The 21,493-nt window shown below is 45.2% G+C and overlaps 1 protein-coding gene across 1 annotated transcript in view; it reads right to left on the minus strand.

Moving 5' to 3' along the window:
• LOC122805450 (angio associated migratory cell protein) overlaps window positions 1-21,493 on the minus strand; it is a 925,733-nt gene that overhangs the window by 142,231 nt on the left and 762,009 nt on the right. The window contains exon 10 of the mRNA XM_044075608.1: window positions 17,129-17,283. Coding sequence (XP_043931543.1) covers window positions 17,129-17,283 — 155 coding nt within the window. The remainder of the gene's footprint in view (window positions 1-17,128; window positions 17,284-21,493) is intronic.

Consider the following 21,493-nt stretch of genomic DNA (forward strand, 5'->3'; position numbering starts at 1 on the left):
TTAACGATAGAATTTAGAGTCGCCAGCTGGGAGTTTATCTTGTCTTGAGCCCCCTCAGCTGATGGATCTTGCAGGGTATCTCTTAGCTCCTTGAGGAGATCCCTCTGAAGACGGGTGAAGTGGCATAAATAATTCAGCGACTGCATGGAGAAGGTCGCTGAAGAGAACATCCGCTTCTCGTATCTATCCATTGTCCTAGACTCTTTATTAGGGGGATGGACAGGTACAGAAGTGTCAGCCAACTCCTTTTTCGTGGCAGCTGCTACCACCATGGCATCAACAGGGACACCCTTTGTCAGAAACTGTTTATCTTGGGGGGCCGTGATAAACTTAGTGGGCCTGCGAGGGGTTGGTTCCAGTGTGCCCGAGCTGACCACACCTTCCGAGCCACCACTTCCATTAATGGATCGAAAGGCGGAGACACCCAGGAGGTGGAGGGGCAAGAACCAAATGCATCCAAGTATACCGACTCATCCTCAGAAGGGTTAAGGGCAGACCAGTTCCCCCTCTGCTTAAGGATCTCAAGGATGTCTGAGAAAGAGACATCTTCAGAGGGGGATCTTGGGGACCCTTCGGAATCTTCCAAGTCAGTATCTGACGTGACCGACTCTGGGGAGTCAACATGTTTCCTCTTACATTTCCTCTTTCGAGGGGGCTCCTCTGAAATCTCAGGGGAGGCCACGGAAGAGGAAGATACACCCAGTGGGGTTGACCTGGAACGTTTGATCCCCTCGCTTGGGGTCTGGAGGAGGGGCAGAGACCGAAGCAGGCACCTTGGTGGGAGGAGCTGAAGGGGCTGATTGAGGTGCAGACTCAGAAGTCAGCACGCTCCTCATGACCTCGAAGGCGCCCCTGTCTGGCACAGAAGAGGGCCCCTGCTCCGAGGAGACGGGAATCCTCTCCGGCACCGAAAGGGACGGCTCCGAGGCCGATGTAAGAGCCAAGTTTACCTGCGCCAAGGCTCCGAGAGGAAGAACTGGGTCGGATAAGAGTCCGATGCCCCTCACCACTCGGAGCCGACAAGTGAGTCTCGGCGCCCAGATCCCTCCAAGGACGGAACCATTGAAGAAATCGGAGCCGATGAAGGAGCTGAAAGGGGAAGCATCGGCGCCGTTTCCAGGATCCGAGCCCCAACAAGCTCCGGCTCCAAACTGACAGGAGGAGTCGGAGGAGGAACTACTTCAGAAAAGGGAGCAGCCACAGCCTGATGAGGAGGGCTAGTTAACATTTTAGCCAGGGCCTGCGATTTGAGGAGTCTACTAACCACTCTCTCCAAGTCATGATCGGACATCCTCGAGGACTGAGAAGAGTGGGACCTATGGCTCCGTTCAGACTGTAGCAAAGGTGATCCCAGAGCAGAGCGAATCGACTCCAGGGATGGCGATCTGGATCGCTTACGGCTCCCTGACGGCTCCGACACCAAGGTCAGAGCAGAGAGAGATTTTGATACTTCGGTCCTGGCCGGAACCGAAATTGAAGCAGACGCTCCACCTGGCGACGGCTCCATACTGGGAGCAGACAGCTTGGTGGGCTTAGGGGTTTTAGCTGGCTGAGACTTTGCCGGAGACCCCTCGGGTTTTAGTAAACCCCTGAGAATTAACTTGTTCCTACACTCCTGCAGGACTCTCGGACTAAAGGCATGACATACCGAGCAAGAGTCCTGCAGGTGTAGGGAAACCAAACAAACACAAGAAGTGTGACCGTCTGTCAGAGACATTTTCTGACAGCACGAGTCACACTTCTTGAACCCTGATACCGTGGTATCCTTTGACATGTTATAAATAAAAGGAATACCGATGGATGAAATTTTAGACTAGTGCAAAAAAACACACACACTCACTAGTCCCACACCTTCACACAAAAGTTTTAGGTAACTATACTAACAAAAACTAAGAGACTATGATCTTAGACTATAAAGGCTAAACACTACTTCCTACTGAAAACAATATAAAAGGGAAGGGGATAGCCTCTAACTTAAACGGCCTACTTAGGGAGAAGGGGGGGACTCTCTAAGTAAAAACGAGTTTCCTAAAGGTCAGAAAACACAGGGAAACTAAGACTAGTCTACAGTACTACTCTGATTTAACAAAAGATTAAAAAAAATATACACTAACAGTTTAACTACTAAAAATACAAAAGATTAATACGACCTGAGCCAGTGAAGCACAACCTCGTAGCTAAAGCGGCAAATGAGATCTGGGGGTCTAGCGCCAGGCATTGTGGGATATAAGGAGGCCTCAAGCCAGTAAGTAGCTCTCGAGCTTTAGAAAATGGTAGAGTCAGAGCAGAGGGTCAGCTCTGAACCCAACCAACAAGAATGAAGGCGAGAGAGACAACTTAACATTCTTTCTTTTGAGGGTTGGGAAACAAGGTAGGTGGATGAATGGCCTGATTCAGAGACACATTAGCAACCACCTTAGGCATGAGGGAAGGATTAGTTCAGAGGGAGACTCTATCTTTATGGAAGATAATGAAAGGCACCACTGCCATTAGGGCCTGCAACTCTGAGACCCTCCTTGCCAATGTGACAGCCAGTAGAAGGGCTGTTTTCCAGGTAAGAAACTTTAAGATGGCAAGACTGCAAGCTTGAAAGGAGGCAAAGTTAACTTTTCTAGGGCAAAGTTGGGATCCCAAGAAGGGGTGGATTTCCTTCTGGGGGGACCTAATGTGAATAACTCCCCTAAGAAACTGCTTCAGCAAGGGGTGAGAATAAATTGAAGGATGACTAGGGATGTGGGCAAAAATGTCTGGGGCATGTACCTAGATGGAAGAGGCACTTTTCTCCACTCGGTTGATAAGGTATTTCAGAATATTAGTAGTATTAACAGAATTTGTCTGAAACTAGTGCTTCTTGCACCCGACCAAGAATCTTTTCCATTTGGCTAAGATTTTCTGGTGCTAGGCTTTCTAGACGCTTTTAAAATGGTCTGTATCTACTGACTCAAGTTGGAGGTGAAGTAGGATACAGTGGAATAAACCAGGCTGAGTGTCTGAAGGTTGGGGGTGCACAATCCTCCCCTTGTTCTGGGTGAGGAGGTCTACCCTCTAAGGTAAGAAAGGATTTTGACTGGTAAGCTCAAAGAGGAGGGGGGAACCAGTGCTGCCTGGGCCAGTCCAGTGTTATCAGAGTGGCCTTTGGGCCCTCCTCCCTGATCTTCAGAAGCACTAGAGGCAAAAGTGATTATGGTGGGAAGGCATAAATGAAGAGGTGTGTCCAAGGGAAGGAGAAGACATCTGTTCTCCATGCAAATGTTTGCCTTATCCTGGTGCAGAACTTCTCCAGGTGAGGTTTGTCCTTGCTGGCAAATATGTTCACCTAGGTGAGCCCTCACTGCTGTGTTACTGTGTGGAAAACTTCCCGATGGAGATGCCATTCATGGAGGTCTGTCAGATTCCTGCTGAGGTGATCTGCCAGCATATTCTTTTCGCCTGGTAGGTATTATGCCATGAGATGCTGGCCTAGGGATTATGCTGTCTCTCATATTTGCATGACTAGATAGCACAGGGGGTAGGAACACATGCCTCCCTGCCTCTTTATGTACCACATGACTGTGGTATTGTCTTGTCTGTACTACTAGGACCCTTGGGTACCATTTGTCCTTGAAAGCCAGTTAACCGTTTAGTACTACCATGAGTTCTTTTGAATTTATGTGCCTCCTTCTGTGCTGATCGGCCCACAATCAATGAGTTTGGAGGTACTGGGTATGGGCCCCCCATGCTGTCTCTGAAGCAACTGTGGTGAAGATTTGGCCCTGGGGCAAGAATCTGAAACATAGGCCATGATTTTGGGTACAGGCCTGTGCCCACCATGTGAACTCCTGCTTGAGGCAAGGTATCAAGAGTTCTGCACCACACGCTCTTCAGGTACTACTGCAGCCTCATGTGCAGCCTGGCTAGGGGTACCATCACAATACAGGATGCCATGAACACTAGAGCTCTGAGGAATTCCTCTGGCTGTGATGCTTTGATTTTCCTGTATCTGTAGGAAGTAAATGGTTAAATAGATGACCTTGTCCTGGGAAAGGAAAGCCCTCTGGAGGGAAGAGTCCAGGAGAGCTCCCAAGAAGACTATCTGTTTGGATGGAACCACGCTGGATTTCTTAAGGTTTACAGTGAACCCCAGAGAAGTCAGGAGGTCCTGTGTGAATTTCAGACCTTTGCTGATTTTTTGAATGTCTGCAGCTTGTATTAGGCAATCATCCAGGTAAGGGTAAGTATGGACTCCTTTGGTTCTGCAGTAAGCAATGACCGGTGCCAAGCACTTTGTGAAAACCCTTGGAACAGCAGACAACCCAAAGGGCAGACAGTGAAGAAAGCTTCTGCGTGATTTTTGACTAGGTATGTGTAAGAAGGCGTCCTTTAGGTCTACAGAGACCATGAAAGCCTAAGGAGTTATAATGGGCAGTAATTTTTGAAGTGTCAGCATTTTGAACTTTGGTATCCTAAGGAACTGGTTTAAGCTGGACAGGTCCAGGATAGGGCACCAAGATCCTTCTTTTCTTGAGACTATGAATAACCCTGAGTAAAAGCCTTTCCCTTTTTGTTCCTCTTCAATTGGCTCCACTGCTCCCTGAGAGCACAGAATTTGCATCTGTTCGAGAGCCTGAGCTCTTTTATTTGGGGGTACATCTGGGAAACCTCAGTATACTAGGCTCTCTTTGAAAGTGAGTTTGTAACCATTTGCAATAATGTTTAGAACCCACTGATCTGAAGTAATGTGGGTCCAGTTTTGGAGGAAGAGAGACAGTCTTCCTCCTAGTTTTGGGGTGGTGGTGAGAGGGTGGAGCAAAGGGAGAGAGTCATAATTGCTCTCTGGCTGGGGGCTGTGATCTAGAACTGCTTTATTGTCATAGGTCCATTGCCTAAATTTCCGTTGGTGAGGCCTTTGTCTGGAAGCTCTGTCCTTTTAAGGCCTTCTCTATTTACTCCCAGGCAGGGTGGGAAAGGACCAATATTTGTCTGGAAGGTTCCTGCTGAAACTAGGTGGCTGTACTTGCATGACGTCCTTAATTTTTTGCATGGACTTTGTCTTGTCTTCCATCTTTTTGAGTACTGCCTCAGCTTTTGGTCCACGTCATCTGCCTTTGTCTAGGGGTGTGTCCAAAAGGTTAGCCTTTACATGATAAGGGAGAGATTGCTTCCTAAGCCATGCATGTCTCCTAGTTACTGAACCAGCGACAGCTTCCCTGCAAGATGCCTCCATGACATCATAGCCACAACACAAAGTGTGTTTAGCCACCTGGGAAGTGGACTGACACAAGTCCAAAAGTTCCTTAGAAAGATTTTTATCCCCCATGGTTGACATTTTTTGCCAGAGTTGATCCAGGGTAGTTCAGGATAGTTTGCTGATATTTGATCATATGGAATTGACAGCTGAGGGCCCTCAGAAAGGGTAGAGGAGGTATCCACCTTTCTTCAAACCTGTCTAGGGCCCTACTCTCCTTGTCCATGGGCAGGGGATTCTTGAAGGCACTGTCCCTAGCCCCTTTAGGCCCTGGAGTAACAACTTCTGGATCAGCCAAAGGATTTTTAAACAGATATTTATGGGCTTCTTGCACCCTATACAATCTGTCTGGTTACCTAGAAGCAGGGGGAAGTAAGGGTTCATGAAGGCATCCTGGAAAACATCCTCTACCACATCCAAAATGGGAAGGATATCTAAAGGTTTGTGTTCACAGAGGTCCAACAACTCCCTAACTCTCTTCTGGACTTGGGGGTAATCTCGTGCTCCCCACTGAAAATGCTGCTTCACAGCATGAAGAGTTTTCCCAAAACTTTGGTTCTCTGGAGGTGAAGCCGAGGGATGGTACTCCTCAGAAGCTGATTCCTCAAAGGATGTGTAAGAGGGTCCTTCCTCTGAACCAGAGTCTTCCAAGTCTGAATCCTCCTCAGGCAGTAAGGGATCTGGGAAATCATCCGTTTTCCTTTTTCCTGGGTTGGCTTCATCTGTGGTCTGTCTGGTCCTTACAAAGTTAATTAAGTCCTTAGCCAGATTAATCAAATTTTGTTGGGATCCGGTAACTGGGAACCCGAAGGCCTAGGTGGAGGCCTTGTCATATTGCCTTTCTTTGGGGTGGGTTTGGCCTTAGGTTTAGGCACGTCTGACGCCCTGGCGCCAGATTTTCTGTGGAAATGCACCAGAGTAGGCCTAAGCTTCATTGTATCGCAGGTTAAAGAGTGCTCATTGGAAGCCATGGCCTGTAGAGCGACCTCAGACCCAACTGATGAGCTGAAAACATGAGATGTGGAAGCTGAAAGAACGAAAGGCATGTTGGACTCCAAATGGGTCTTGACAGAGGGCTGTGTTGCTGTTTCAAATGTCGAAGGGGGCTGCGAAGGCACCTCACCTTCTTCAACAATTATCAGTCTAGCAAGAGAGTTAGCTGGGGAGTGACTGTTGCCAGACGACTTTGGCTCAAGTTTCTTCTCTTTTTTGCACTTATGCAGCTCTAGATCAGGACAACTGGCGGACGCCATTGTATGCGGTTCAACTGATTCTTGTCTTACAAAATGACCTCAGAATTCGGCCCTAAACCTAAATTGTTCTAACACTACACCTAGCACAAAAACGACAATGTCCTGGGCCTAAGCAAGTAACAGACAATATGGAAGTCTCTGTGTGGGACTTGTTTACCACAACGGAGGCAGTTATTTATTTTATCCGACATGAGTTAAGTGAAATAGAAGAGAGTTCCCCAATGGGGTAAATCTTTCCGATGACAACTTCTCTCTGGTACGGACTGATCGATGCACTTGTATACTGCTTCATGCTCCAGCGGCAAGAAAAGACTGAAGTGATGACACAGGATGGCTCCCTTTATCCCAGAGTGTGCTGACATCAGTAATGGCGTCCAGCAGCCTGGGAGGCAAAAACAGTTTTTTCTGGTAGTCAGGCTGGCCAAGGGCTTTCATGGCAGGAAATCCCAACAGTCAGGACTGCAACAGTGAAACACGAAGAACGTCTTAGTTTAAATGTTCAGAAAGCAATCTCTCTATATTAGGATTTTGTGCCTACCAAGCTTTCACATCTCTTGGAGACTGTAGGTTCTACAGGGACCATATAACCTCTAGACAGACTTCTAGGGATATACAAACAGAGCTTGGTGAACTCTATATCATACTAATCAGAGCAAACCATCTACTGCCTTTTACAGAATGCCAACTATGTTCCTTGATACTCATGCAAGATTCCAAAATGTAATCAATGAAGTCCCTTTAAACAAAAGTTCCTCTACTTTGGAAGAATTTAACTACCCATCAATTAACTGAAGCACCTATTACCAGAAATTTAGGATATGACCAAACAATCTTAGACATATACAAATGTTCCTTGGACTAGATTGCTAAACCCTCTAAGACAATATTCCTGACATGGTCCTTACAAATTTAGCTGCTTTATTTTTTTCCCCTGGTATCTCCTTCACCTGTTAAATCGGATCATAATCTAGTGACCTTCACTATTAGCTCCTCTAAACCTGAAGACACCGATAGTTAAGTTCAAGGAATTCAAACCCAATTTTATGATGAAGTTTCAATATTCAATTCTTCCTGCATAACCCCAGACATCAGCACAACATACGGCTACATAAGGGTTTTATACTCTCTTAGATAAGTGTACAGACCTGACAGCAGCTACCAGGTCTAAATACAATCTGCAGTTTAAAAGAAAACCACACTAATGGTCCTCGAACATAAATAAACTCTTAAAGAAAAAAAAAACACTTCTTACATACTAACAAATTCAGTGCCAACTTCTCCCGAGAAGCGACTATCCAAAGCCCACTTATCACTGAAGCTCTCAACCCTCTCATCATGACCAAAGATTACATACTAAAGGAGCTCTCAAATACTAAAAAATACCTTCTCCATGACAATATACCTACCTGTTTAATAGACAGTACGAAGCAAGCTCTGTTGGAGCCAGTCCACAAACTATTTAACTGGAGTTTAGCCTCTGGCTTTGTCCTTGAAGTTTGGCACACAGCAGTGGTAGTCTCACTACTGACACTGAGATTATAGGCCCATCAGCCTGACTAATCTCATATACAGAGCTATGGAACATATTATAACTAACATTATTAACTATGACATTAAAAATCTCATCAGGTTAGACCTGCATCAGTTTAGTTTTGTCAAGGGTAGATCCTGTCTAATGAATCTAGTTAACGTCTCTGAAACAGTAACACAAAAGTACAGTTTTGTACCTACCATAAATGTAGATGTTAGAGTGTAGACACTGCTGCAGTCCTTACATTTGGGTTATCCTGCCGTCAGGCGGTTTCCCCAGTCGGCCTGGGTTCCAAAGTCTTGGTCCGGTGTCAGTTGCTGTTGCTTCTTCCCTGACGTCAGTGCGCCAGGGGGATATAAGATGCAGCCAACGCCATTTTCTTCAGTTTTTCTTGCCCCAGATGTCAGGTGCCCCCAAATAGGTAGGCCTTTCAAATTGCTAGTAAAATATATAATAGAAAAGCAAACAACCATTTGTAATTACCAGCAAATACTCCCTTTAGGAAATAAGGGTAGACGACCTAGGTACGTACCAGAAAGTAAGAGGGGAAGGAGAGAGGGTCACCTGGACTGCAGCAGTGTTTACACTCAAACATCTACATTTATGGTAGGTACAAAACTGTACTATGTTCATCATGTGACACTGCTGCAGTCATTACATTTGCGTGGAATCCCAAAGCTGAGGTAGGGAGGATGGATCTATAAGGCATCAGGGGTGGCTATAAGGCCCTGCAGCACAGCAGTGGCAAAGCCAGCTCTGGATTTGGAATATAAAGGCAAATGGTAATGTTTGGTGAATGCATGTACAGAACTCCATGTTGCTGTTTCTAAAATATCCTTGGTAGGCACTCCTCTGAGGTAGGCAGTTGAACTGGCTGTTGCCCTGGTGGAGTGAGATTTAATGCTGCTAGGTACAGGTTTCCCATGGTGGGTATAGCAAAAACGTATACAGTGAGCTATCCATTTTGAAATAGCCTGATTTGAAATGGCTTTTCCCTGTGCTCCTGCAGCGTATGCTACCAATAATTGCTCAGATTTTCTGAAAGCTTTGGTTTTGTCCAAGTAGAAGCGTAACTGTCTGTGAATGTCCAAGGAATGTAGTAGTCTCTCCCCTTTGTTCTGTGGTTTAGGATAAAAAGTTGGCAAGTGAATAGTTTGGTTTAGAGCCACACTTGATACTACCTTTGGCATAAACGTAGGATTAGTTCTTAAGGACACCCTGTCCTGGTGGAAGATGAGGAAAGGTTCCACTGCCATTAGTGCCTGTAATTCTGAAACTCTTCTTGCTGATGTTATTGCCAGTAGCAGAGCAGTCTTCCAAGAGATGTATTTTAATTCTGCTGTGTTAACTGGCTCAAAAGGAAGTAAAGTTAATTTTTCCAAAACAAAGTTGAGGTTCCAAGTTGGTGTAGGTGCTCTACAGGGCGGTCTCATGTTTTTAGCCCCTCTGAGGTACTGTTTGAGCAAAGGATTTGAAAAAATTGGTGGATCCGTGTTTATACTGAGCAGAAATGGCTGAGGCATGAACCTTGATGGATGAGAAGGAGAGGCCCTTGTCCAGCATCTCATTTAAGTATTGAAGTATCGGAGGAATGTTTGGGACAAGAGGGTCAAGGCTGTGTGCTTGGTTCCAGGCACAGAATCTCTTCCATTTATCTGAGTAGGCTTTCCTGGTGCTAGGCCTTCTGGCCTCCAGAATGGCATCCATAACAGCTTTGGAGAGAGGCAATGCTTGCTTGGTTAAGGAATTTTCCATGCAGCTAGATTTAAGGTCTTTCGCTGGCTGTGAAGTATCTGATTGTTGTGTTGTGTCAATAGCTGTGGGATTTGAGGCAAAATCCAGGTTGGTTCTTGTGCTAAGTTCTTTAAGATTGGGTACCAGTGCTGGCGTGGCCAGTCTGGTACAATCAGGATCATCTTTGGCTCTTCCTGCCTGGCTTTTATGAGTACCTTTGGAAGGAGAGGTAAAGGAGGGAAAGCGCAGACTTGTAGTTTTTTTCAGCTGAATGAAAGGGCATCCACTTTCCATGCTTGTGGATGGTAGCTCCTCGTGCAGAATTTCTGTAGTTGGCAGTTCATTGGGGATGCAAACAGATCTAGGTCTGGTTTTCCCCATTTTTGTGCGATCATTCTGAATATTTGGGGACTCAATTGCCATTTGTGAGGATCCATAATGTTTCTGCTTAGGTCGTCTGCCAGTGTGTTTTTCTCTCCTGGCAGGAATTGTGCCTGCAGATGAACTTGGTAGTTTAAAGCTGTGTCTGCAGAGGGGGTAGGAGTGTGTGCCCCCTTGCTTGTTTATGTACCACATAACTGTGGTGTTGTCTGTCTTTAGTAGTAGTTATCCTGGATGTAGCAGGTCCTTGAAAGATATAATTGCATTTTGTACAGCTAGCATCTCTTTTTGATTGATGTGGAGATGTCTTTGTTCTGCGGGCCACTCGCCCTGAATACATTTTCCTGCCATGTGTGCTCCCCAGGCATAATCCAATGCATCTGTTGTCAGTGTCTGCCTGGCTGTGGGTTGAGTAAAAGGCTGTCCCTTGTTGAGGTGACAAGCTTGAACCCACCATTGAAACTCCTGTTGTAGGCAAGGAATTAGTGGTGTGACTGTTTCCAAATTTTGACAGTGTTGAGACCATACACTCTTTAGATACCATTGTAGTTTGCTCATATGCAGTCTGGCATATGGAATTAGTAGTATGCAAGATGCCATGTAGCCCAAGGCCTGCAGAATTTTTCTTGCAGGGAGTTGGGTCTTTTGTTGCCATTAAATGAAAATACTGAGTCAGTTGTCCTTGCTTGTCTGGCGTGAGATGAGCCATCTGGGCCATTGTGTTTAAGCTGGCACCCAGGAATATTATCTGTTGTGAGGGCACTAGTTTTGATTTCTTTTCGTTTACTGTGTACCCCAGGCAACTTAACTTTTTTACGTATGCCAGATGCTTTAGAAGAATGTCCTTGCTCTCTGCTTGGATTAGGCAGTCGTCCAGGTATGGGTAAATTTGAATTCCTTTTTGCCTGCAAAATGCAATTACTGGTGCCAGGCACTTTGTGAAGACCCTGGGCGCAGTAGATAAGCCAAAGGGCAGTGCAGAGAATTGATAATGCATTGAACCTGCTAGAAATCTGAGGTATCTTCTACAGTTTTGTCTGATAGGGACATGCAGGTATGCCTCTTTGAGGTCCAAAGTCACGAGCCAAGCTTTCTTGCCCAGCATGGGAAGAAGCTGCTGTAGTGTCAACATTTTGAATTTCGGAATATCCAGGTAAGTGTTCAGAAAAGGAAGGTCCAAAATGGGTCTCCAGGCTTTGTCCTTTCTGGGAACCAGAAAGAGTCTTGAGTAAAATCCTTGTCCTTGCTCTTGTGGTGGTACCTTTTGAATAGCTCTCATGTCCATGAGTGCTGTAATTTATTTCTGTGCCTCTGCCCATTGATTTGGTGGCAGATTTGGCATTCCTTTTAACCTTGGCAGAGTGTGGAAGTGGAACCTGTAACCTTGAGATATGATGTTGAGAACCCATTTGTCTTTGGTGATGCAATGCCAATTGTGATAGAAAAGAGCCAGTTTTCCTCCTAAGGGGGCTGCCGAGAGAGAGCTGTTTGGCAGCTGTAGTGGGAAGTCACTGAGACTGTTTTTTTATCAGGTTGAGGTCGGTCTTCCCCTTCTTTCTGGCCTGGTGTACCCCATTGTCGAGGTCTGTAAGGGCCTTGTTTCTGACCTCTACCTCTTGGACGTCTATATCTGCCCCTTTGAGGTCTGTCTGTGACTGGAAAGGACCAATTTTTTGTTGGCCAATTTCTGCTAAAACGAGGAGGTTGAACCTGTAAGAAATATTTGACCGTTTGCATAGATTTTGCCTTAACTTCCATCTTTTTTAATACCTCCTCTGCCTTAACTCCAAACAACACATCCAGCTGCAAAGGTGCATCCAGTAATTTGGCCCTAACATGATCTGGTAGTGTATGTTCTTTTAACCAAGCATGCCTTCTAATGACAGAGCCTGTAACTGCTGCTCTACAGGAGGCCTCTAAGGAATCAAAACCACATTGCAAAGTATGTTTTTCCACTTGTTCAGCTGCATGCAATAAATCCTGCATTTCTTTCAAATTAGGAGGATCTGAATCTGGAAGCATCTTTTGTTTCAACTGAGACATTAAAAATTGCTGATATTTTAGCATGTGAAACTGGCAATTCAAGGCTCTCATGGCTAAAGTTGCAGATGTATAAACTTTCTTGCCCCATCTGTCTAATGCTCTGGAATCTCTGTCAGAGGGGACTGGGTTTTTAGCTGATGAAGCCTTAATCTCTTTGGGTCCCTGAGAAATAGTTTCAGGGTCAGCAACAGGGCTTTTGTATAGAAATTTGTGAGAGTCAGGGACTCTGTAATATCTATCTGGCTTAACTGGGGCTGGTGGTAAGGAGTCAGGGTTTAAGCTGGATTCAGTGTATACATCATCCACAATATCTAACACAGGCGGAATAGCAAGGGGTCTGTGTTGAGGCAATAAAAGGAAGTCTCTGAGCCTTTTCTTGGATTCGGAGTAATCCTGGCCTTCCCAGTGGAAATGCTCCCTCATGGTATGTAAGGTATCCCCAAAGGAGTAGTCCTCAGGCGGACAGGCTGATGGAATTGATTCTTCAGCATCAGAATCCTCATAAGGGGTTAAGGAATACCCTAAGTCTGAGGATGAGTCAGGGGAAATGGACACCTGGTCTGAAGATTCATAGTCTGCATCTTGTCTGGGCCTTTTATCTGGAGGGGGTTGGGACCCTCTGATCAGGATGATTAGGTCTTCGGCCATTTTTAGCATTGGTTTCTTAGGCATGGAAGCCTGCCCTGGAGATTGCTGTGTCTGTTTCTTTGCTTTTAAGGGAGGCACAGACTTAACAGAGGGTTTTAATGGTTAACTGGGTAGGTCTGAAAACACCCTCTGAAGCTGTGGATTGTTCAGCTATTTCGGTTCCCTCTGTAGGATTAAGTTCGGTAATGTGAATACCAAGAGCGTCCGAAGGCCCAGCCAGCTCCACGTGGGAGTCGGAGGCGGTCTGTGGTTCTATTGAAGTGGTCATCAGGGGTTGCGTAGGTGCCTCGCTGAAAACCAGAGAACCGGCGACCGGCCTAGAAGAGGCCTCGTTGTCAGTTTTGGGCCTCGGATGCCTGTCCTTGTCCTTTTTATGAATTCCGGTCGTCGGAAGTTCCGACAGCATGGTGCAATTAAATTTTCTGCCAAAATAATGTCGGGCAAAATCAAACCAACATTTAATAGTGCGCTTGTTAAACCTAGCACAAAACCGACAACCAGTGACGTCGTGGTCTGGGCCTAGGCATGGGAAAAAGTAGGAGTAGAAATCCTTATGAGGTATTTGCTTCCCACAAGAAATACAATTATTAATTTTTACTGACATCGGTCTGAGGCAAGAAAAAGTTTCCCCAACGGGGTACTTAGCTTTTTAGAAGACTTCGGTTCTGGATTCGTATGGAAAATATCAGGAGTCGGCCGACCGGCACTGGCAAACTGCTTCTGCTTCGGGCACCGTGCGGCAAGAAAGACTGAAGAAAATGGCGTTGGCTACATCTTATATCCCCCTGGCACACTGACGTCAGGGAAGAAGCGAAAGCAACCGATGCCGGACCAAGACTTTGGAACTCAGGCCGACTGACGGCAGGATAACCCAAATGTAATGACTGCAGCAGTGTCACACGATGAACATCTGCTGACAGCAGTCATACTGTACATATGGCATACATGATCTGTCTATGGCCTTTGAGACTACCCATGCTAGCATAGTTTGTGAACTCTGTGCATTACAGACATATCCCTGTTTGTTAAGGCGGATGAGAAAATGGCTAAAGGACAGGACCTATACAGTGCAGGTAGCAGGTGCCTCATAAAAGTATATGAAGGTAGCCAGTTGTGTTCCACAGGGCTCCTTGCAGGGACCCTTTTTGTTTGGCATTTACTTTTCTACCTTCCAGACCACCAGCCAAGACTTCTGGGCAACAAAGTTGGCAGATGACTGCAAACTGTGAAGTCACTCTCTGATACCCAAACCCTGTAACAACAGCTACAACTTGCAAACACCTGGTTTGGTAACAACTGGCTTAAATTAAATGTTAAAAAGTGTAATATTGTCACATATGGCAAACGATCTCTTCTCCCAGTACAAGACACAGCCAATACTCCACTCTAAATTAAGAATGTTGTGACAGAACTTTAAGGGTTTAAGAATTCCCTCTCCTTTGATCATCATGTAATGGTAGTCAGGAAATCCTTCCACTTAGTGTAGCTGATCACCAAGGGGATATCTTCCAGAAAGAAAAAGAGGTCATTACCCAATTATATTCAGCACTGTTTAAGCTAATTACTTAATACAATCCCACTTTTGGGATGCACCTTAGTAGGCATATCAAAACTGCAAAGACCCCAGAGGGTACTAACTAAGATCATCATGGTCTTAAAAACCCAGAAATAACTGTCCTTGGTTTCAGTATCTTACAGACTGAGGTGAGATCTATGCCTAGCCTTCAGAGAAATTAGGGAAACAGTGGTCCTGAACCTTTTGTATCTCCACAAACTGATCAGCCCAACAAATACCAGAACATGGATTTAAACCTTCACCAGCAAATAAGTAAAACAAGGTGGAGACATATGTTCATTACACAGCATCTTCTCCACCTGTGGAACAAGACTCCCACTGCAAATCAAGCAAATCGATATATTATCTTCCTTCAAACAGGAAATGGATGACTGGATGGGTATTCACAAATTTACCACTGTCTTAACTGGCCTGGCCATCCTTAAGAGAAGTTGTTCAGTCTGAGGATGGGTACTGGTGAGGCACAATGGCAGTGAGACTTAGTTGCCTTGGGTTTCCTACGAATCCTATGAAATAGGTATCTAGGCAGTTGATTCTCAGCTATTTCTTTAGGAAGGATGGCCTCAGCCACATAATCCTTTCTATGCTCATCCCCAAGTCTACAGCTCTAGGCACTGCAGTACCACCATCAAAACTATACTAGGCTATAAGGAAGCCCAGTGCAAAAGTTTTAGACATACTCTTAACCAGATCTTCCTTTATCTGAGGGTGAGAGAAGTCTACAAAGTCTTTCAAAGGCCTGATCCATTAAAGAGGGTGGGAATCTGGACAGAGGTAATAAGTAGCTGATAGTCTGGAGCCCCACTGTGGTACAGGAGAATTTCCTCTTGCCATTCTTGTCCAAAGGTCAGGACTTGGTCTTTTATTTTCTGGTGGTAAAACAAGAAAATGTTGAGATATGGGATCTGTGATGAGCCAGACCCATAGCCTCAGTATACCTAGTAAGGAAATCATTCCATTCAACTGTGGTCTTGTAAAAAGAACTCACTTTCTTGGTGGCTATAGGAGTGGTACAAGTGTTTCAATGCTGTCAGGTTTACATCCTTAACACATGGATCCCCCTGCATCCTCAATAAATAAACAATGAATGAGGTGTGGTTGAGGAGGGAAAGAACATGATAAGTCAAGATCTCTACAAATGCCCATTTGAGTCTTTCAGACACATCACTGCACTCTGTACAGTGTCTTGCATAGAGAGAGACAAAGTCATAAAATATCAGGATTTGCAGGCAGAAACGAGAGCAATGTAGAAGAAAAATACCCAGATAGCCCCAATAATAGTAACAGCAACAGGTCTTACAAAAAAAAGACTCTACAATCATATTTAGATACGTTATCGATACATGTAACTGTATGAATTGCAGAAGGAGTCATTACTGGGCACACTTGCAGGTGCTGCGAAAAGCACTCCTGACTGATATCAAAGATTGAAACCATACTAATTTCATGAACTTTAATCATACTTTAACTTAGGAATGGGGTCCATTCCCATCATGGTATTAGAAACCCAAAAGATTTGGAGAAATTAAAAGAAGGGAGTTCCTTGCACACTAGTCTTATCACTTAGCCCAAGCATAAGCAAGAATGGGATGGTCACACAAAGTAAGTTAGGCAAGAAAGAACCAGTGCCCAAATTACACACAAGAACAGCCCTCTACTAGCATCAGGCCATATCCCCTATGAGAATTATCTGTGCCTCATTGACTTCAGCTTCCAAACAAGAACCATCTGCTTGGTGATTAGGTTGTCACACACAGGACATGTTGTGGGATGGCTTATGTGTTCTCATCCCTAAACCTGGGCCAAGAGACTTTGCTGGCTTGGTGAGAAGAACCTGAAAGTGGAGAACACATCCTTAAGGACCACTGGAGTATGGCCACATGACTCCAGCATATGGTAACAGAGATAAGACTGGTCCACCTTAAGCTTCAGCTGTTCAACCAAGGCAGAAAAATGCCTACAGCCAGGAATGCAGTCAGAGAGAATCCACTGGTGTGCCTCGTCTAGACATGTCATGATCTGCCAAAATGGAGGACTAGCACTGGCACAAGAACTCATTAGTGAATGTTGAGCTCAATATCTGCAGGGGCAGAAGGGTCAATTCTGAAACAGACCTACATTCGGGATAACTAGGTCATAACCTACCTTCCATGTTCCGGTCACTGTGACAGTGCTCTAGCTGAGACCTGGAACAGTGAGATGGACCCTTCTGCAGATCCATTCAGCCACTGCCATCCTGCTTTTAGCAAGGTGTCATAGCATCTTTTCTGTCTGGTGTCTATGGCTGGTCATGTTGAACTGCTGGCACTCACATCTGTACTTCACTTCATGCTCTCCTCGCCAGATGTAAAGACAATGCTGGTGCAAGTGCTGACCTGGAATCTGAATACCATGTGGACACTAAGAAGGGCTGACATTTGGGCACACAACACAGACTTCATATTAAAGGTAAGAATCACTATACAAACTCTGCACTTATGTAGTTGCATGTATGACAACAGAGCATGGACCAGCATATAATACATGCATCCCAGAGTACAGGATCCTCTCAGAAAAAAAGCCACATTCTTCTTAATATTACGAGCTGTGTCAAAGGACTCCTCAAGAAGGGTCCTCAATGTGAATGGCAGTTACAAATCATCAGCAAAACTCTGACATAACTCCTCTGCAACATTTTTGTAAAATTACACCAAGTTTCTGTGGTGTTGATTCTCCACCCCAGCTTTGACAGCACTCACCTGTTGATGGCAAAATCCAGGATCTCTGCAGTGTGGCCACCGTATTTATTTACCAGCTTCCCAGAACGAGCATCCCACAGTCGCACAGTACCATCCATGCTGCAGGAGTACACAAGGGGAGAGTTCTCCTCCCATAAGACTTTAACAATTCCTGTCTGTGAAGAGAAAGGAAACCATTTTCAGACCCTGAAAACCAGAAATACACACAAATATAAGACAGTACTCACCTTATCAGTGGATCCTCAAGATGGCACTCTTCAGATGGTAACACCTGTGTATAGCAATCCTGTCCTCTAGCATAGCTTTCAAATCTCAAATTATCATACTTGCCCCTTTGGCTCATTTCAGCATCTGTGCACTTGGGTTAGAGGCTGTGTGCACCAGAATGACTCAGAAGCCTGTATACACCAGTGTCAAGAACTATCAGCAAGGAAATGCACCAGATCACAAGGATAAAGAAGTTATGTACTCGCCATAACATTCCATGTTTGTTGTCCATCTTGCCATTCATTCTTACTGGCTGGGTTCAGAGCCGATCTTCAGCTCGGACTTGGCCGCATACTATAGCTTGAAGCCTTTTACTTGGCTCACAGCTGAACACCTATCCCATCATGCAGTGTGTGATTCCCCAGATCTTGTTTGCTGCTACTCATAGCAATATGTGAACACTAGTCCTACAGTAAAGGATAATAAAAGGAAAGAAAGCCACAGTAGCTCCTGTCCAAGGAAGAAATCCTCCAGGTTTCTCTAGGAGTCTTAGGCAGGGGGAAGGTGGAAGGGATCATAAGAATGAATGGCGATGGACAACAAACATGGAACGTTATGGTGAGTATATAACTTCTTTATGTTATGTTGTCCTACCTCACCTTCAATCTTACTGGATGGGACAGCGTCCCTAGCATTATATTCCCAGGATGGCTCATGGGAGTACACTTTTCAGCACAGTGGAACCAAAGAATGCCCTGTCCCTGGAGGCCAAATCCACTTTGTAATGAGTGATAAATGTGTGAGGTCTTGCCCATGTAGGAGTGGCACAAATATTATCCATTGACAGTTTAGCCTGGTAAGCAAATGATGTTGCCATAGCCCTAGAAGAGTGACCTTTGACTTTGAATGGCAGTTGTCTGTTACTAGAATTGTAACTAAAGGTAACACGTTTGAGAGCGAGACTTTACAGATTGGCATGCCTTTTTTGATTTCTGAAAAAGAAACAAACAATTGATCGGATTTCCTGAAATCTTTGGTTCTATGTAAACAGAAGCAAAGTTATCTATGCACATTTAACTGGTGTAGATTAGGGAAAAATACTGGCAGCTCAATAGATTGGTTTAAGCGATGCTGTGAACACACCTTAGGTAAAAATGATGGGTTTGTCCGGAGAGATACCCTATCCTTATGGAAGATTACCAATCAGACCTCCTTAATTAAAGTTTGCAATTCCGAGACTCTTCTTGCAGAGGTAATAACAACTAAGAAAACTGTTTTCCAAGACAGAAATTTGAGGTCACAAGATGATGAAGGTTCAAAAGGGGGCAATGTCAGACATGTTACAACAAAATTCAAGTCCCATGGCAAGAGCGGTTCTTTAGTGGGGGGGGGGGTCTTAATAAGCAGGTACCCTTTAAAAAGGCTTTACATAATCTATGTGACATTAAGTTAGAAGTTCCATCACCTATATGAAAATTAGAAATTGCAGCTAACTGCACGTTGATGGTAGCTGCCTCTGAACGTTGCTGCAAAAGTTCTGATAGGAACTCAAGAATAGAAGAGATCGGAGCAGAAAGAACCTTTTCCCATTTGCTAGAATATAGCTTCCTAGTTGTAGCTTTGTGCGAGGATACCAGGATGTGTTTAACTGCTGGTGTAAAATTGTTAAGTCTGACTAAGTTGGGAACTGCAGTAGCCATGATGTCAAATTGAGGGTTTGGAGGGAGGGGTGGAGGGTTTCCGACATACGAGTCAGAAGGTCTGGAACTAGGTCCAGAGTCCACGGTTCCTTCTGAAGATATGGCCGGAGGAAGGGGAACCAAATCTGACGAGGCCAGTATGGAGCGATGAGAATCATCCTGCTTCCCAAAGAGTAGGCTCTCTGAAAGACTTGTGGTATTAGGGGGGAATGGAGGAAATGCATACAATAGTCCCGAGGGCCAGTCGTGAACAGAAGCATCCCTGGATGACTCCCCCCCGGGGGGGGGGGGGATTAGGGCAAAATAGCTGCTGCATTTGGCATTCATGGGATTGGCAAACAGGTCCAGGAAGGCTGGCCCCATTTCCGGAATATCCTTTCCGCCATCTGTTTCTTTAGAGACCACTCGTGAGGCATTAGAATTGCTCTGCCTGTCTGCTATCATGTTGCACTTCCCCGGGATGTGTGTTGCTATCAGAAAACATTGGGAAGAGATTGCCCATTGCCATACTCTGAGTGACTCTCTGCAAAGAGGGTATCATTTGGTTCCTCCTTGCTTGTTTATGTACCAAACCACAGATATACTGTCTGACTGAATTGCAATTGTTCCTAGTGGAAGAGAGTCCTGAAGTGCTTGCAACACCAGCAGCACTGCTCTCATATTTAGGACATTGATATGCAAATGAGTCTCGTGTTCCTGCCATATGCCTTGGACCATCCTCCACAGATAATACACCCCCCCACCCTATCTGGGAGGCGTCCGTGGTCACTGTTGCCAGAGGTTGTTTGGAGTAAAGGGTCGACCTGATGTGATATGACTGGAGAGGAGCCACCATCTTAGATCCTTCTTGCATGGGAAGTTCTTGTAAGGACCACTGAGAAAAGAGAAGCCACTGACGAATTCTCATGTGCATCCTGGCTAACAGAACTAGGGTTATCATTGATGCCATCATCTCTAAAACTTTCAGGACTGTTTTCAATGTTACTTTTGTCTTTGTCAGGAGATCGGAAATTTGTTGTCAGAGTACCAAAACTCCTTCTGTGGGTAATTTTGCCATCATAGAGACGGTGTCCAATTCTGCTCCTATAGAGGTAATATGCTGACAAGGCAAAAAGGATGATTTCCTTAAGTTTAGTGTTATCCCTAAATCAGAACAAATTTGTAAGGTTTGGACTTTGGACTGCTGTAGTAGATACTTGGTGGTGGCAGTCAGAAACCAGTCATATGGAAACACCTGGATTCCTAGCTGTCTCAAGTGAGCCGCGACTACTGCCATGCATTTGGTGAACACTCTGGGGGGCTGTAGTGAGACCAAAGGGCAGAGCTCGAAACTGATAATGACTGGCTCCCAGCCAGAAAGGTAAGTGACTTCTTGATGCTCTGTCCATTTTTATGTGGTAGCACGCATCTTGGAGGTCTACTGAGCACATCCAATCATCTTTCCCTAAAAAGGGAAGAATTGACTGCAGTGTCACCATTCGGAACTTGGATTCGTTTAGTTTTCTGAGATCCAATATGGGTCTCCAGTCCACTGTTCTTTTTGGAAATAAAAAGAATCTTGAGTAAGTGCCGAATCCTACTTGGTCTGCGGGGACTTCTTGGATGACTCTTATCTAGCAACTTTTAAATCTCTATAGTTGCCTGTTCCCTTAGATTGGGTGGAACGTCCAGGATCCTTTGGAGATGTTTGATGGAAAGGGAAAAGGGAATGGCATAACCTCTGGATATTATACTTTGTACCCATTTTTTTTGTGATATCTCTCCAGGCTTCTGGATACAAAGTTAACCCCCCCACCCCCCCCAACTGCCTCCAGAGTAGGACAGACAGGCCTTTTTTCAGGAGCGCTGAAAAGGTCGGTTGCAAAAGGAATCACGGTCACCCTGATTTTGCAGACACCCTCTGCCTTGTGGATGGTGTCTAGCATTATTACCTCCCCTTCTGCCCCTGGGGAAGGATTCACCATGTGCATCCTGAAAAACTCCGTGGGATTTCTTGAATCACATTTTCCCACCTTTCTGACCCTTAGAACAGGGTCTGGAAGGGATGGAAAAACGTACCCCAATGGCAGAGAGAGTTTTCCCTTCCTGCTCGCATCTGATGAGTGTGTCTTTGAGTTTTGGTGCAAAGAGTGAGGAACCATCGAAAGGGGTGTTGACAGACTTAAAAGGTTCCACAAAATTAAACAAACGCATCCAGGTGTGCCTCCTTAGGGAAACTCCTGAGCCCGCTGCCCTGCTCACTCGATCCGCTGCACAAGAAATCAGCCTCATGGAGGAGTTAACTATGGAATTTAAGGTGGATAGCTGAGAGGTCACTTTGTCTGAAACCCCTGCAGCTAGTGAACCTTGGAGAGTATCTCCTAACTCCATCAGGAGATCTCTTTGCAACCTAGTGAAGTGTGTAACGTAGTTCAGCGATCGAAGGGTAAAAGTCACTAACGAGAAAATACGCTTCCCA

This window comes from Protopterus annectens, chromosome 6.part1 (genome assembly GCF_019279795.1).
Source record: "Protopterus annectens isolate FY-2018-M chromosome 6.part1, PAN1.0, whole genome shotgun sequence".
Lineage (NCBI taxonomy): Eukaryota > Metazoa > Chordata > Ceratodontiformes > Protopteridae > Protopterus > Protopterus annectens.